This window comes from Oncorhynchus keta, chromosome 30 (assembly GCF_023373465.1).
Source record: "Oncorhynchus keta strain PuntledgeMale-10-30-2019 chromosome 30, Oket_V2, whole genome shotgun sequence".
Lineage (NCBI taxonomy): Eukaryota > Metazoa > Chordata > Actinopteri > Salmoniformes > Salmonidae > Oncorhynchus > Oncorhynchus keta.
Genome location: NC_068450.1, coordinates 42,747,890 through 42,762,153, shown reverse-complemented (window position 1 = coordinate 42,762,153; position 14,264 = coordinate 42,747,890). Strand labels below are relative to the sequence as shown.

The 14,264-nt window shown below is 41.4% G+C and overlaps 2 protein-coding genes, 1 long non-coding RNA gene and 1 other non-coding gene across 4 annotated transcripts; 1 reads left to right on the top strand and 3 right to left on the bottom strand.

Annotated features, from left to right (window-relative positions):
* Positions 1-3,744: 3,744 nt before the first annotated feature.
* On the bottom strand, positions 3,745-5,540 carry LOC118363637 (60S ribosomal protein L39-like). Its single transcript, XM_035744699.2, has 3 exons — positions 5,376-5,540; positions 4,900-5,003; positions 3,745-3,955 (listed from the first exon to the last, which is right to left on the bottom strand). The coding sequence occupies exons 1-3, from the start codon at positions 5,505-5,507 to the stop codon at positions 3,907-3,909; spliced, it is 285 nt and encodes a 94-aa protein (XP_035600592.1). The 5' UTR covers positions 5,508-5,540; the 3' UTR covers positions 3,745-3,906.
* On the bottom strand, positions 4,787-4,876 carry LOC118364000 (small nucleolar RNA SNORA69). Its single transcript, XR_004821503.1, has one exon. It is a non-coding gene; the product is annotated as a small nucleolar RNA SNORA69 (small nucleolar RNA).
* Positions 5,541-5,653: 113 nt separating the features above from the next.
* On the bottom strand, positions 5,654-10,354 carry LOC118363636 (regulator of nonsense transcripts 3B-like). Its single transcript, XM_035744697.2, has 10 exons — positions 10,084-10,354; positions 9,657-9,763; positions 9,470-9,576; positions 8,376-8,474; positions 8,167-8,277; positions 7,994-8,037; positions 7,703-7,891; positions 7,448-7,593; positions 7,025-7,355; positions 5,654-6,828 (listed from the first exon to the last, which is right to left on the bottom strand). The coding sequence occupies exons 1-10, from the start codon at positions 10,195-10,197 to the stop codon at positions 6,718-6,720; spliced, it is 1,359 nt and encodes a 452-aa protein (XP_035600590.2). The 5' UTR covers positions 10,198-10,354; the 3' UTR covers positions 5,654-6,717.
* On the top strand, positions 8,499-14,055 carry LOC118363638 (uncharacterized). Its single transcript, XR_004821436.2, has 2 exons — positions 8,499-9,596; positions 13,954-14,055. It is a non-coding gene; the product is annotated as an uncharacterized LOC118363638 (long non-coding RNA).
* The last annotated feature ends 209 nt before the right edge of the window (positions 14,056-14,264 follow it).

Here is a 14,264-nt window from a genome sequence, read left to right as displayed (position 1 = left end):
TTGCTCCCAAGGATGGACCAGACTTGTGGAGGTCAACAACAATTTTTCTGAGGTCTTGGCTGATTTCTTTTGATTTCCCCATGATGTCAAGCAAAGAGGCACCACTGCGTTTGAAGGTAGGCCTTGAAATACATCCACAGGTACACCTCCAATTGACTCAAATTATGTAAATTAGCCTATCAGAAACTTCTAAAGCCATGACATCTTTTTGGGAATTTTCCAAAATGTTTAATTGAAAACTTGCTGCCCCCCAAATAACTTTTCTCCCTCATCACATCAATTGTGTTGGAAATATGCAGATTTCCAAGTTGTTACATGGTAGGGTAGACCAGTTGATACCAGTTCTAACCAGAAAATATTTTCTGTGTTTTTCTGGTTAACCAAGGAGAGTCAAGTCTTAACCCATCACAGATTATTCAGTACAAGGTTATATGTTGTAAAGGTTATCCCTCAGGACTCTGATTCATGCAATCCGAGTTCAAATCTTGGTAGGACCTATCATGTGAATTACTCTCCCTCGTGGAACTTGAATATAGCTGTCCAAAGATTGTTGTCAGTTGGAAGGATTTACAACACGTGAAGGAATGACAGTCGACATTTGCAAATTAACAATTCCCAAGTTAATTTAGAATGCGGATCTCGGTAGAACCTTCCTAGATTTTGTGCTGAATTATTCACATGGCCTACCAATCATCTCATCTCCAGCTATTCATCCCGTGAACAAATGACAGTAAAATCTGAACACTTCAGTAATTACTCGGTATAGAGTTCTATGTTGTAATGGTTAGCACTCAGGACTCTGAATCCTGCGATCCGAGTTCAAATGTCGATAGGACCTACCTTCATTATGCAGTGACATACTCCTCTCCTGTCAACTTTGAAGGCACAGTCAACTTAGTGTATGTACACTTCTGACCCACTGGAATTGTGATACAGTGAATTCTAAGTGAAATAGTCTGACTGTAAACAATTGTTGGAAAAATTACTTGTGTCATGCACAAAGTAGATGTCCTAACCGACTTGCCAAAACTATAGTTTGTCAACAAGAAATTTGTGGAGTGGTTGAAAAACGAGTTATGACTCCAACCTAAGTTTATGTAAACTTCCGACTTCATCTGTAAATCAAGCAACGTGTATAACAGTGCCATCAGTAAGACGACAGCATACAACTCTGCGACACATTTCCAATCCTTACCAGGCGGATGCGCATTGGAGTTTGGATCTGAATCAACTAATAATGATAATGGACAAGAGTGGGTGTGCGGGCATTCCTTGCCTGTTCGGCTAATTATGCTTCGACAGGAAGATCAAGGTAGCAGAGACAGCCAGAGGTGTGTGAGACCAGCAGTAACGCATCTCAGAGCTGTCCGTGGAGCAGAGAGGCTCGCTCTGCGTAAGACACTTGAAAGAATTACTATTGAACAACTCGTCCGGTGGATTTGTGTTCTGTTGTCAAGATGTTCCAATGCGTCTTTAATAAGGGAAGTAGCTTGGGTGTTTGGGCTCTGGACCCCGTGCAGCACGCACGGATGGTGTCTGTTGTAGATGGAAACTATGAAATCATCTGAAGGGCAACGCCGCAGAGGAGATGGAGCTTCTTAGCACTTGGGACGATGCGCACGGTAGGGTGCGTTTGCAAAACCCTAATAACAACATTGCTTGCAGTGCCACGCTAGTGCCCAAGTCGGAATTAAGTGATGAGAAAGACGATCCAGTCTACTTAGATCGGACTCGGAGGAATGGCAGATGGCGCGGGTTATCTAAGGAGTTATTTTCCCCCATCCTTGTCTTTTGTGAACAAAAGCTAAAGGTCAGATGGCCACACAAAGGTACTTTTTTCACGCAAAATCAAGTGTCTTTATCACGAGTCACATTGATCATAGCTTGTAGACTTTCACGCATTTGCGCTTGTACGCGTAGTATGCTAAGCCACTTAAGCAATAAGGCCCGAGGGGTGTGGTATATGGCAAATATACCATGGCTAAGGGCTGTTCTTACACAGGACGCAACACTGAGTACTCGGACACAGCCCTTAGCCGTGGTATATTGGCCATATATCACAAACCCCCAATGTGCCTTACTGCTATTATAAACTGGTTACGAATGTAATTAGACCAGTAAAACTAAACGTTGTCATGATATACGGTCTGCGGCTTTCAGGGCTCGAACCAACCAGTTTATAATTGGTGAATAACCAATCTGATTATGGGCAGCACAGCAGTGGAACCGTTTCTTGCACACAACAAATGTGTTGTTTTAGACTTAATTGTATTTAAAAATGTTATTTCATTAAATACAACTTTTATTGACGGCATGCACAAGTGTGCTCTTTGATCAAAAATGAGTTATGCTGATTTTGTATAAGCTTTCTTGAAAGCCTAATTTTGACATTTTCTGCAGGTCGTGTAAGCAAGTGCTACAGAACTAGAGACGTTAGATAAGGCCCGATGCGGTGTGGTATATGTCCAATATATTAAGGGCTGTTGTAAATCAGGACACAACGAGGAGTGCCTGGATATAGCCCTTAGCCATAGTAGTCTATACACTGTATACCATAAAATCCAGAGCTCTATTGCTCTTTACTGGGTACCAAAGTAATTAGACAATTAGTCATTAGAAACAAATCATATGGTCTGATATACCACAGCATTCAGGGCTCGAACTAACCAGTTTATAATTTAAAAACACACAAACCATCGTGAAAAGGGCCTTACACGCCTCTTCCCCAGGAGGCTGAAAAGATTTGGCATGGGCCCTCAAAGTTCAACAGCTGCACCACCGAGAGCATCTTGACTATCCACCGCTTGATATGGCAACTCCTTGGCATCCGACCGCAAGGCACTTAAGTGTTGTGCATGCTGCCCAGTACATTACTGGGGCCAAGCTCTCTGGCACAGGCAGTGTCAGAGAAAGGCCCTAAAAATGGTCAGACTTCAACTACCCATATCAGGCTGTTCTCTCTACCGCACAGAATGCAGTACTGATGCACCAAATCTGGACCCAACGGAACCCTGAACAACTTCTACTCAAGCCATAAGACCGCTATATAGTTAATTACCTACAGAACCATCTGCACCAACTCTTGACAAATCACATACGGTGCAGGTACTGCTCATCTATTCTGTTGCTTAGTCACTTTACACCTACTTAAAATGTGCATGGATACCTCAATTACCTTGTATTCCTGCAAATCAACCCAGTACCCTGAGTATATAGCGAAGTCATCATTACTCATTGTATTTGTATTTATTCCTTGCGTTATTTTTCTGCATTGTTAGGAAGGGCCCATAAATATTTCACCATTAGTCTATACCGGTTTACAGATCATGCAACAAATTACATGTGATAATGCACAAAAAATTAACAATTGTTCTTAGGGTGTTATGGTCATCTGATAGGATTATATAAAAACAGAACAAGGTCATACATCTTTTACTAGCTTACATTTTGGGTTATGCCAAGTAAACATTCCAAAGGAAATCTGAATCGTCAACAAATTACACGGACAGGGTGCCTAGTTAGTAATTTAGCCAATTCCCAATGACCCTGACTTGAGTGAGATGCCTTCTTGTAATCAAATGTAGAGCGTTGCGCTAATGTCAACCATGTCATAAAGTAGGTAACACCAGTATGATGCATGGCTGGCAAACCTTGGGGATAAGAGACACTTGCTTGCACTGGAAGCATTAAAAAAGCATTTCCAGAGTAAAGGACAAATTGAGTTTAGACAAACTCAACCACATCTCGTTTCGCAAATCTTTTATTGTTAAACACGCGCATAACCAGAGTATTTGTACAAAAAGACGGCCGTTCAAGATAGCTTGGCTTTCCTCTCCAGGTTCTAGCAGGTGGTGGCCTTGGCAGGTGAAGATGCTGTGAACGCGGGAGATCTGAAGACCTGTATATTTACAAGCCCAGCTTGGTCCTCCTCCAGTGTCTCCTCTTGGAGTTGTACCTGGAACACAGTGAAACCAGGAATAACGCAGACTGATAATACAACACAAGCAATCTCCATGGTGGCATTAGATTGAAATCCAGTCAAGGGACATAGTAGACCGCTTGTAGTTAGGCTTGTTTAGTTGTAAACACCATATTGTTTCTTTATAATTTGTCTGAGAAGATGCATAAATCCAAATAAAGTTGTTTCACAAAACCAGACAATACTGCATTTGACTGGTAAAGCAAATCAACCAAATGCCATTTATTCCATATGCTCAAAAGCAAGGAAATGAGGCACAGCCGAAATAAGCCCCAACATGGCAAAAAGACATTCAAACATATTATTTGATAGGAACATCATTTCCTCGGTCAATGTGCTAGATTAACTTTTCCCAGTTGATGGCACCAGCACGTGATTTGGGCACACCAATTTTGGGGCAATAATGACTTGACCAGTGTCCCATAATGTACCTGCATTCCATGGAACCAGGCTAATAACAACTAGACATATTTTAAAGTAACATGCCTTTGCAAGGTCAATTTTGCTCGTGGCAACATCGGGCCAGTACCAACTGAAAGCTACTGGCGCCAAATGAAAAGAATACTGGCTTTAGAAATGTATTCAAACAGCGCATGACTGAATTGCACTTTACAAATATTCAACCAAGACTTCAAACCAAACTTTGAATACCTGGCCTGCATACATTCAATTGTGAACAAAAAATGGTGTTGAACTGTAACTCAAGTCAAACGGTCGCAGCTTTGAGCCCCGTCAGGGAACTACGATACTGTAGTCGTAATTGCACTGTCATTACTAAAGAGAATCCTCATCACTGGTGATGTGACCAAGTGTGAACTCCAAAGCAGAATGTTACTCTCAGCAGGATTAATGACAGCACACCCACTGATTGGAGTACTGTAATTGCAGACCTGCTTTAGATGGTCAGAGGATCCAAATACCTGATCTTGTTGCCAGTCTTCATTCTGATCCACTGTGGGATGGGCCTGTTCTGCTTCTGTTTCTTGGCGAGAAAGCGCTTGATCCTGAAAGTCTTGTGGGACGACTGAAATTAAAGAGGATGCAGCTGTTAGTTAACTAGGGTAACATACATCACATGCAAACCTACATTTCCTTCATGGCATGCTGCACTTACGTTAGGTAAACCTGCCAACTATTATTATTACACTTCAGTTACAGATAGATTACTATAGGCAGAAAAGTCTTGACGGCAGGAAGTGTACTTCTTGAAGTAAAGTAAATTTGATCGACAACACGGCCACACGCTACTAAAACGTTACTTTTTATGAATTCAATACTGGTATTGAAGACAATATAACGGCTTTCGGTGTTGCCGTTAAAAACACTTTCTGTAAATGCCATGAACAATAAACAATTTCGCTCATGTAGACAAGGATGTTATAAGATTGTACTTTACCATTTTGTCCGCAGTCCTTACACCCCAATGGCGGAAGCCGAAGAGAAAGAAAGAGGGGAAGCGTTGGTGATGTAGGCAATCCCAACCAAGCAAAGTGTAGAAAAGTCTTGCGCTACGTGCACACAGCGTCATCAAGTGGACCACTCCCGCATTGCATCAACATGACGCTTCTGTACCACTTGTAAAAATGTATTAGATAATGGTTCTCTCAAATTGTATTTACAGTACAGTTTGTCATAAAAACCAATCTGGAATGTTGAATAAATACCATACACAACTTAGAACAATATTTTCTTTATTGTGCTCATTTGTAACTCTTGTTTAGCGAGGCTACATCAATCATGAAACAAATTCGAGTATAAATATATATATATATGCTTATTCCAATTAGAATGTTACTGTAGCATTGTTTATGTATGAAGATTTATATGCGTACGACGTAGAAGGCCACAACTTAATTGTCACCCATTAGGGGTTGCGTGCAGCCTCAAGTCAAGGCATAGCTCACAGTTCTATATTTATAAATTAAATGGCTTTTTAATTCCCCTGAATTGTTGAATGAGTGAAATAACATAGCTTAATATTGTTTTTACCTGTACAGAGTATTAAGGACTTGTTGGGGAAATAGAAAACAAATGTCTGTGTACAAACCTATGCCTAGTTTTTGAAAGAAGCAACAGGATATATTTAAACCAGTAGACTCCTACACTGTTGATAAATTAAATAACATATTGTATGTGATTTTTTTGTTTAAACCTATGAACAACTAATGAGGGTGAAAGCCTATTCAATATTAGAACTGTGCTTCACAACTGTGTAGCAGACTGTGTACCAATACTGTAGTAAGATCACTTTAAATTCATGTGGTCCTAGAGCGTTGGCTTTGTCTCATTATAGTTTACCTTTATTTAACTAGGCAAGTCAGTTAAGAACAAAATCTTATTTTCAATGACTGCCTAGGAACAGTGGGTTAACTGCCTTGTTCAGGGTCAGAACAACAGATTTCTACCTTGTCAGCTCTGGGATTCAATCTTACAACCTTTCGGTTACAAGTCCAACGCTCTAACCCCTAGGCTACCTGCCGCCCCATAGCCAAACTCCTGCAAACATTAAAGCGCCAACTTTCCATTGCTTTTCTCCATAAACAAAATTAAAAGAGGGACACCTTCAGGCACTAGGGGGGGACACCGTGGTCACATCCCGTCCTCTGGTTGGGAGTGGGAGGACGGGATGTGGCTCTGCAGGAGAAGCACTACTGCAACAGCCTCTCTGGTACCCGTTTGCTTGGCTCAGAGCAGATTCCTCTCAATTGTTTGATCATTCTTTATTTGTGGTCATTTTTTTATCCTTCAACTCCCTTCTCTTGGTCTCGCTCTGACTTTCGCTCCCCAGCATGAGATTCTCCTCCTCGGTTCCTGGCACCTGGCTGGTATAGCTGAATGGCAGGCCGATCCTGATGCACAAGGGAACGAAACCGCTGTGGTTAAGAGACTAAAAAAAAATACACAAAACTATGAAGGAATGTGATCAGATCAACATAGGAAATCAGGAGAATGTAATGTAATAGAATATCCCAATTAACCCAAGGAATTGATTGATTAGGAAAAATGCTTATTTGATTATATACTAAGAAAGACTGAAGTTATTACCTTGTTTCTTAAACAATCTCTTTTAGCTTTCTCCTCCCTCAGGGTTTCTTCTGACTTTTTAGGCTTATCAGTATGGCTTGCGGAGTCCCCGGCATTCTCGCCCCTTCTCTTTTCCCAGACACGATCTTCTTTCTCCCTTTTCCCTTCTTCCTCTCGCTTTCTGTAGGAGTTCTCTCCATCGTGCCTTTCCCTCCTCCTTCGCCTATCCTCGTCTTGGCGTCTGATGCGCTCCTTCTCTTTCTGACGCCGCTCCCTCTCTTTGTCTCGTTCGCGGTTTCTGTCCCTTTCTAGTTCACGCTCTCTGAAGTCTTTGTGTCCATCTTCATCAGCTCTGAAAGACAAGAACATTTACATGAATACAATGTAAGCCTTTATGTTAAAGACCGGTAAACATTAAAGAGATTAATGGTGATGACCCCTCACTTCCGTGATACCCTGTCCCCCCTGGTTTCGAAGTGTTGGCGTTTCGTCATATCAGGACACCCTGGAGCTCTGTCGTCTTTCATCTTGTCCTTCTCAGGTTTCTTTAACTTCTCCACATCATCTCCTCTGTCTGGTTTTCTCAAGAGCTGAACGGAGAAAGAAAACAGATAAACATGAAAAGAGCAGTCTGTTATTCTTCGGGATCACCTGTATTATAGTCAAGTAGTTTGATAGGATTTCTTCTCCTTTCCATACCTTGATTTTTGGCACCTCCTTCGCTTGATCTTTATCCTTCTCGGAAGGTTTGTCTCCTTTCTTGAACTTCTCTGCTTCTTTGCGCTTTCTCCTGTCCTCATCCCTCCACTTCCGACGTTCCTCGTCCCTCAGGCGCTTACGTTCGAGTTCTCGTCTCCTCCTTTCCTCTTTCTTTTCCTCACGGATTCTCTGACCATCAGCAGACAAAAGCCATATGAAAAGTCTATCCAGCCTCATATCATGGAAGAACACAGCTAAAATATATAATTATTTCCTACAGGCGACACATACCTGTTTGTTCTTTAAGAAGTCCAAGAGGGGAGTCATTTTCTTAGCTGGGGGGGTAAAATCGTGAAATATCCCTTTCACAGGGAACACTACTTGATTTCACATTGACACGCATCTAGAGTATTTCAACTGGCTTGGATGTCAACCAAATGTAACCAGAAAGTATGTTTACATACCTACTAGTTCCTTTGTTTTAGCCTCTATTTCCTCCAGTAGAGTCTCAGGGGTGGATGTAAACTTTTCATCATCCCCATTATAAATCTCCAGGAATTTCTTGTAATCAGCATCTAAAAGAACAAAGTGTCTCAGTGGGACTTTCGAGCTAGAGGATCTAAATGGTGCGCAATTGCAACCAACCATAAAATGCCTCATGTAACATTCTCACCTTCATCTATTGTTCCACTTTTAGCATCCTTTTTCTTACTCCTTCTTTTGGCAATCTTTTGAAAAGGAGCAAATTCAACAATGGCTGGATACTCCTGCCCTGTTAAACAAAATAAGCCACAGCATTAATTAACGCACAAGGCAATCAGAAGATGCTGCAATAGCCTAGGCTAATATTGCGTGGTTGTTATTAGTTCTAAGCTATTAGTGCTTTGAGGTTGGTTCGGTTAAATTATTTTAAAGAATCACGGTTTTCCATTTTGATTTTAAAAAACAAACATTTTATGACATTAAATGCATTATGAAATTCAATTATTTGAAATCTTTCAAATTGAGAGTTCCAAAGACAAAAACAATTAACATTAAGTTGTCAAAACATTGAAAATATTCCATTGTCTGTCAGGTCCACATTGGGTAGACATGAATAGAAAAGTAGGAAATAATAAAAAGATTTAGGTTGTTTATATTATTTAGTTTTTATTTTATGACTATTATTTTTAATTCCTTAAAGTCATCATCTCATCTCAGCTCAAGCAGAAGCAGCCAGCCCCAACCATCTAATCTCTGTCTGTGCTCCACTTACTGTACTGTCTTTAGTCATCCTATTTAGCTAGGCTTGCCTGTAAGTATGCTGCAGAGCTGTCTGACGAAATCATTTTTACAAGTGCTTTGAAGTAGATTAGACGTGCTTTCACGAACTGTCCATCTCCCTTGCCGTTGTGTACATTTCTCTCTCATGCGGTCTGTGTTTATCTAACGTAGCAGGTGTAAGGATATCTGTCACCGTCTGAACTGGGGGGAAACATGCGCAATGGATTATGGTCATTGTAATAAATTACCGCATTTCACCGCTGAGCTAGGTTGAATATTTGCCTGATGAAAACTACAACTCCCTTCCACCCAGTGTCCCAAATAGTTTGACAATTTGTCTTATCTCTAGAGAAACGCTACGTTGGGCTCACAAAAAAACAAAACGGAATTAAAATAATTTAACAGACGTCAGCCAATTAGTTGTTTAATAACCAGGAAAATCAATGTTGGTTTAATGCTCAACACTTAGATGTCAATAGCTTATTGAAATTAAATTAATCACACCTCCATTATCAACGAACACATATCCATCAAACCGGTCTCTGAAAAGTACAATATCTTCCTGAATCTTGAAGTTGATGTATGCTCTGGCGAAGACATGGGGGTACATGCTGTATAGAAGAAAAACGAAGTAAGTAACCAGGGTACCAAATATGTGATTCTGGCTGACAATCGTTCAGACTATACGCACCTGCTGTCATTGGAGAAAAATTCTAAGTAGTCCACTTCTGGAAGTGGCTGCAATTGCTCCTCCAGTTCCTCCTTGGTTATACTTGGAGGCAGACGTCGGATAATGATCTGTGGCACTCAAATGTTGACTTATCAAGATAATATCCAAGCCAGATAGTTAAAATAGCAGATTCAGCCTCTAAGCGTTGGTTAACGGTAACTAGCTAGTTTAGCTGACTATAACAGGTTTACTAACTTAGACATATCGGTTAACGTTACTCTTCAATAGCCAACATTCAAAAGATAACTAGCTAACGAAGTTCAATTACAGGCTAATTACACCTGATCTACTAGCTAGCCAGCAATACAGGAGTAGCTTGCCAGATTAAATCCGTGTAGCTAGCCATTTTGGTTTAGCGAGCCAACTACAATAGCCCGCGTAACGGTACCTTCGTCATTACTTCTTTCTTCTCCTGCTTTGGCTTCTCCATTTTTTCAATGTTTTCGCATTTTATCTCCATCCCTTTCTCCCTCTGACGAGTATTTTCCCTTCCGTCTTTCATATTTATGCCATTAACTTCAAGCAATCTGCAGACCTGTATAAACTTTTTTTAATAGCTTGATTGCTAACTTGCTGCTTAGTTCGGTTTCTATCCGTCAACAACAAAAACTGCTTGTTGATTTGCTGCTAGGAGAGACGTTCTGCGACACTTGAAAGTGTGTTGCGTCAGTGATGGTGTGGGGTGGTGTCCACTAGTTACCACAGCCACAAAGTCAAAATTGGCTATATCGTAAAGATTTATGAAAACAAAAATTCGCTTGTTTGCCTAACCTTAAATTATCAGTGTGGTTAGGTTTAGGTTTAAAATCTAAATTTAAGAAAAGGGGTTCGATAGGCAACAATGTAGTTTACTTTGGCCACAAATATTTACATATAATGTAAGACAGAGGATACAAAGTACCAAGTAAATAACAGCAGTGTAGTACACTGTAAGTACACTGAACAATAATATGAACGCAACATGCAATAATTTCATATAATGAAAATCAGTCAATTGAAATAAATTCATTAAGCCCTACTCTATGGATTTCACATGACTGGCAATACAGATATGCATATGTTGGTCACAGATACCTTAAAAATAAGGGACGTGGATCAGAAAACCAGTCAATATATATATGGTGTGACCACCATTTTCCTCATGCAACTTGACACATCTCCTTCACATATAGTTGATCAGGCTGTTGGTTGAGGCCTGTATCATGTTGTCCCACTCCTCTTCAATGGCTGTGTAGTTGTTGGATACTAACAGGAACAAACTGTGGTACATGTCGATTCAGAGCATCCCAAACAGGCTTAATGGGTAACATGTCTGGTGAGTATGCAGGCCAAGGAAGAATTGGGACATTTTCAGATTCCAGGAATTGTGTACAGATCCTTGTGACATGGGGCCATGCATTATCATGCATGAAGCACGAGGTGATGGAGGCGGATGAATGGCATGACAATGGGCCTCAGGATCTCGTCACGGTATCTCTGTGTATTCAAATTGCCAGCGATAAAATGCAATTGTGTTTGTTATCCGTAGCTTATGCCTGCCCACACCATAACCCCACCGCCACAAGGGGGCACTCTGTTCACAACGTTGACATCAACAAACCGCTCGCCCACACAACGCCATACACGCTCTGCCATCTCCCCAGTACAGTTGAAACTGGAATTCATCCATGAAGAGCACACTTCTCCAGCGTGCCAGTGACCATCGAAGGTGAGCATTTGCCCACTGAAGTCAATTGCGACGCCAAACTGCAGTCAGGTCAAGACCCTGGTGAGGGCAATGAGCACGCAGATAAGCTTCCCTGAGACGGTTTCTGGCAGTTTGCGCAGAAATTCTTCATTGTGCAAACCCACAGTCTCATCAGCTGTCCGGGTGGCTGATCTCAGACGATCCCGCAGGTGAAAAAGCCGGAAAAAGCTGGATAACCAATGTTATGAATGAATGCAGTAGCTAGCTAAATATTCATTTTCAACTGGTTGAAGTTATACCATTAACTAGTTTTGTATACTAGTAGTAAATTAGCTGCGTTAACACTTATTATCCTTAACCTTTGCTTAGGAAAAGATCATCGCCAGGGTTCCATACCAGTGGTATCTGATGGAGAGAGACAGACGAGTGTTTTATTTTTATTTTATTTTACCTTTATTTAACCAGGTAGGCAAGTTGAGAACAAGTTCTCATTTACAATTGCGACCTGGCCAAGATAAAGCAAAGCAGTTCGACAGATACAACGACACAGAGTTACACATGGAGTAAAACAAACATACAGTCAATAATACAGTATAAACAAGTCTATATACAATGTGAGCAATGAGGTGAGAAGGGAGGTAAAGGCAAAAAAGGCCATGGTGGCAAAGTAAATACAATATAGCAAGTAAAACACTGGAATGGTAGTTTTGCAATGGAAGAATGTGCAAAGTAGAAATAAAAATAATGGGGTGCAAAGGAGCAAAATAAATAAATAAATTAAATACAGTTGGGAAAGAGGTAGTTGTTTGGGCTAAATTATAGGTGGGCTATGTACAGGTGCAGTAATCTGTGAGCTGCTCTGACAGTTGGTGCTTAAAGCTAGTGAGGGAGATAAGTGTTTCCAGTTTCAGAGATTTTTGTAGTTCGTTCCAGTCATTGGCAGCAGAGAACTGGAAGGAGAGGCGGCCGAAGAAAGAATTGGTTTTGGGGGTGACTATAGAGATATACCTGCTGGAGCGTGGGAGATGCTATGGTGGCCAGCGAGCTAAGGGGGGACTTTACCTAGCAGGGTCTTGTAGATGACATGGAGCCAGTGGGTTTGGCGACGAGTATGAAGCGAGAGCGTACAGGTCGCAATGGTGGGTAGTATATGGGGCTTTGGTGACAAAACGTATTGCACTGTGATAGACTGCATCCAATTTGTTGAGTAGGGTATTGGAGGCTATTTTGTAAATGACATCGCCAAAGTCGAGGATTGGTAGGATGGTCAGTTTTACAAGGGTATGTTTGGCAGCATGAGTGAAGGATGCTTTGTTGCGAAATAGGAAGCCAATTCTAGATTTAACTTTGGATTGGAGATCTTTGATATGGGTCTGGAAGGAGAGTTTACAGTCTAACCAGACACCTAAGTATTTGTAGTTGTCCACGTATTCTAAGTCAGAGCCGTCCAGAGTAGTGATGTTGGACAGGTGGGTAGGTGCAGGTAGCGATCGGTTGAAGAGCATGCATTTTGTTTTACTTGTATTTAAGAGCAATTGGAGGCCACGGAAGGAGAGTTGTATGGCATTGAAGCTTGCCTGGAGGGTTGTTAACACAGTGTCCAAAGAAGGGCCGGAAGTATACAGAATGGTGTCGTCTGCGTAGAGGTGGATCAGAGACTCACCAGCAGCAACAGCGACCTCATTGATGTATACAGAGAAGAGAGTCGGTCCAAGAATTGAACCCTGTGGCACCCCCATAGAGACTGCCAGAGGTCCGGACAGCAGACCCTCCGATTTGACACACTGAACTCTATCAGAGAAGTAGTTGGTGAACCAGGCGAGGCAATCATTTGAGAAACCATGGCTGTCGAGTCTGCCGATGAGGATGTGGTGATTGACAGAGTCGAAAGCCTTGGCCAGATCAATGAATACGGCTGCACAGTAATGTTTCTTATCGATGGCGGTTAAGATATCGTTTAGGACCTTGAGCGTGGCTGAGGTGCACCCATGACCAGCTCTGAAACCAGATTGCATAGCAGAGAAGGTATGGTGAGATTCGAAATGGTCGGTAATCTGTTTGTTGACAGATTTCGAAGACCTTAGAAAGGCATGGTAGGATAGATATAGGTCTGTAGCAGATGGGTCAAGAGTGTCCCCCCCCCCCCTTTGAAGAGGGGGATGACCGCAGCTGCTTTCCAATCTTTGTGAATCTCAGACGACACGAAAGAGAGGTTGAACAGGCTAGTAATAGGGGTGGCAACAATTTCGGCAGATCATTTTAGAAAGAAAGGGTCCAGATTGTCTAGCCCAGCTGATTTGTAGGGGTCCAGATTTTGCAACTCTTTCAGAACATCAGCTGAATGGATTTGGGAGAAGGAGAAATGGGGAAGGCTTGGGCGAGTTGCTGTTGGGGGTGCAGTGCTGTTGACCGGGGTAGGAGTAGTCAGGAGTGGATTTGTATTACAAATCGAAGGTAAATAGCTAAGCGATTAATTCAAACGTCAATGCAGTAATTTAGTACTGTAACGTTATTACAATTGACCACCAGTCAGCAATTGCTTAGGCCTAACTAACTATTTCTTCTTTACAGGGATTTGAGAACATCCACCAATCCCAGATCTCACCTACGAATGGAATTATAATCTGTTTTAATTTGTTGTACATTAATAAAGTTCTGTATTGTCTGAATTAATCATTTTCTTTGTCTAGTTGTCTAGTACTCATTATGTTGAAAACCTGATGAAAAAAACTAATTGGGTTTACAGTTCAGTGTATTCAATAGGCAATTGTAATTTATCTATTACTCCCAAGGAATTACTCCTATTCACTGATAATCATAACATGTTATGTCTGTCTGAACCAATGATGTGTATATACAGTACCAGTCAAAAGTTTGGACAC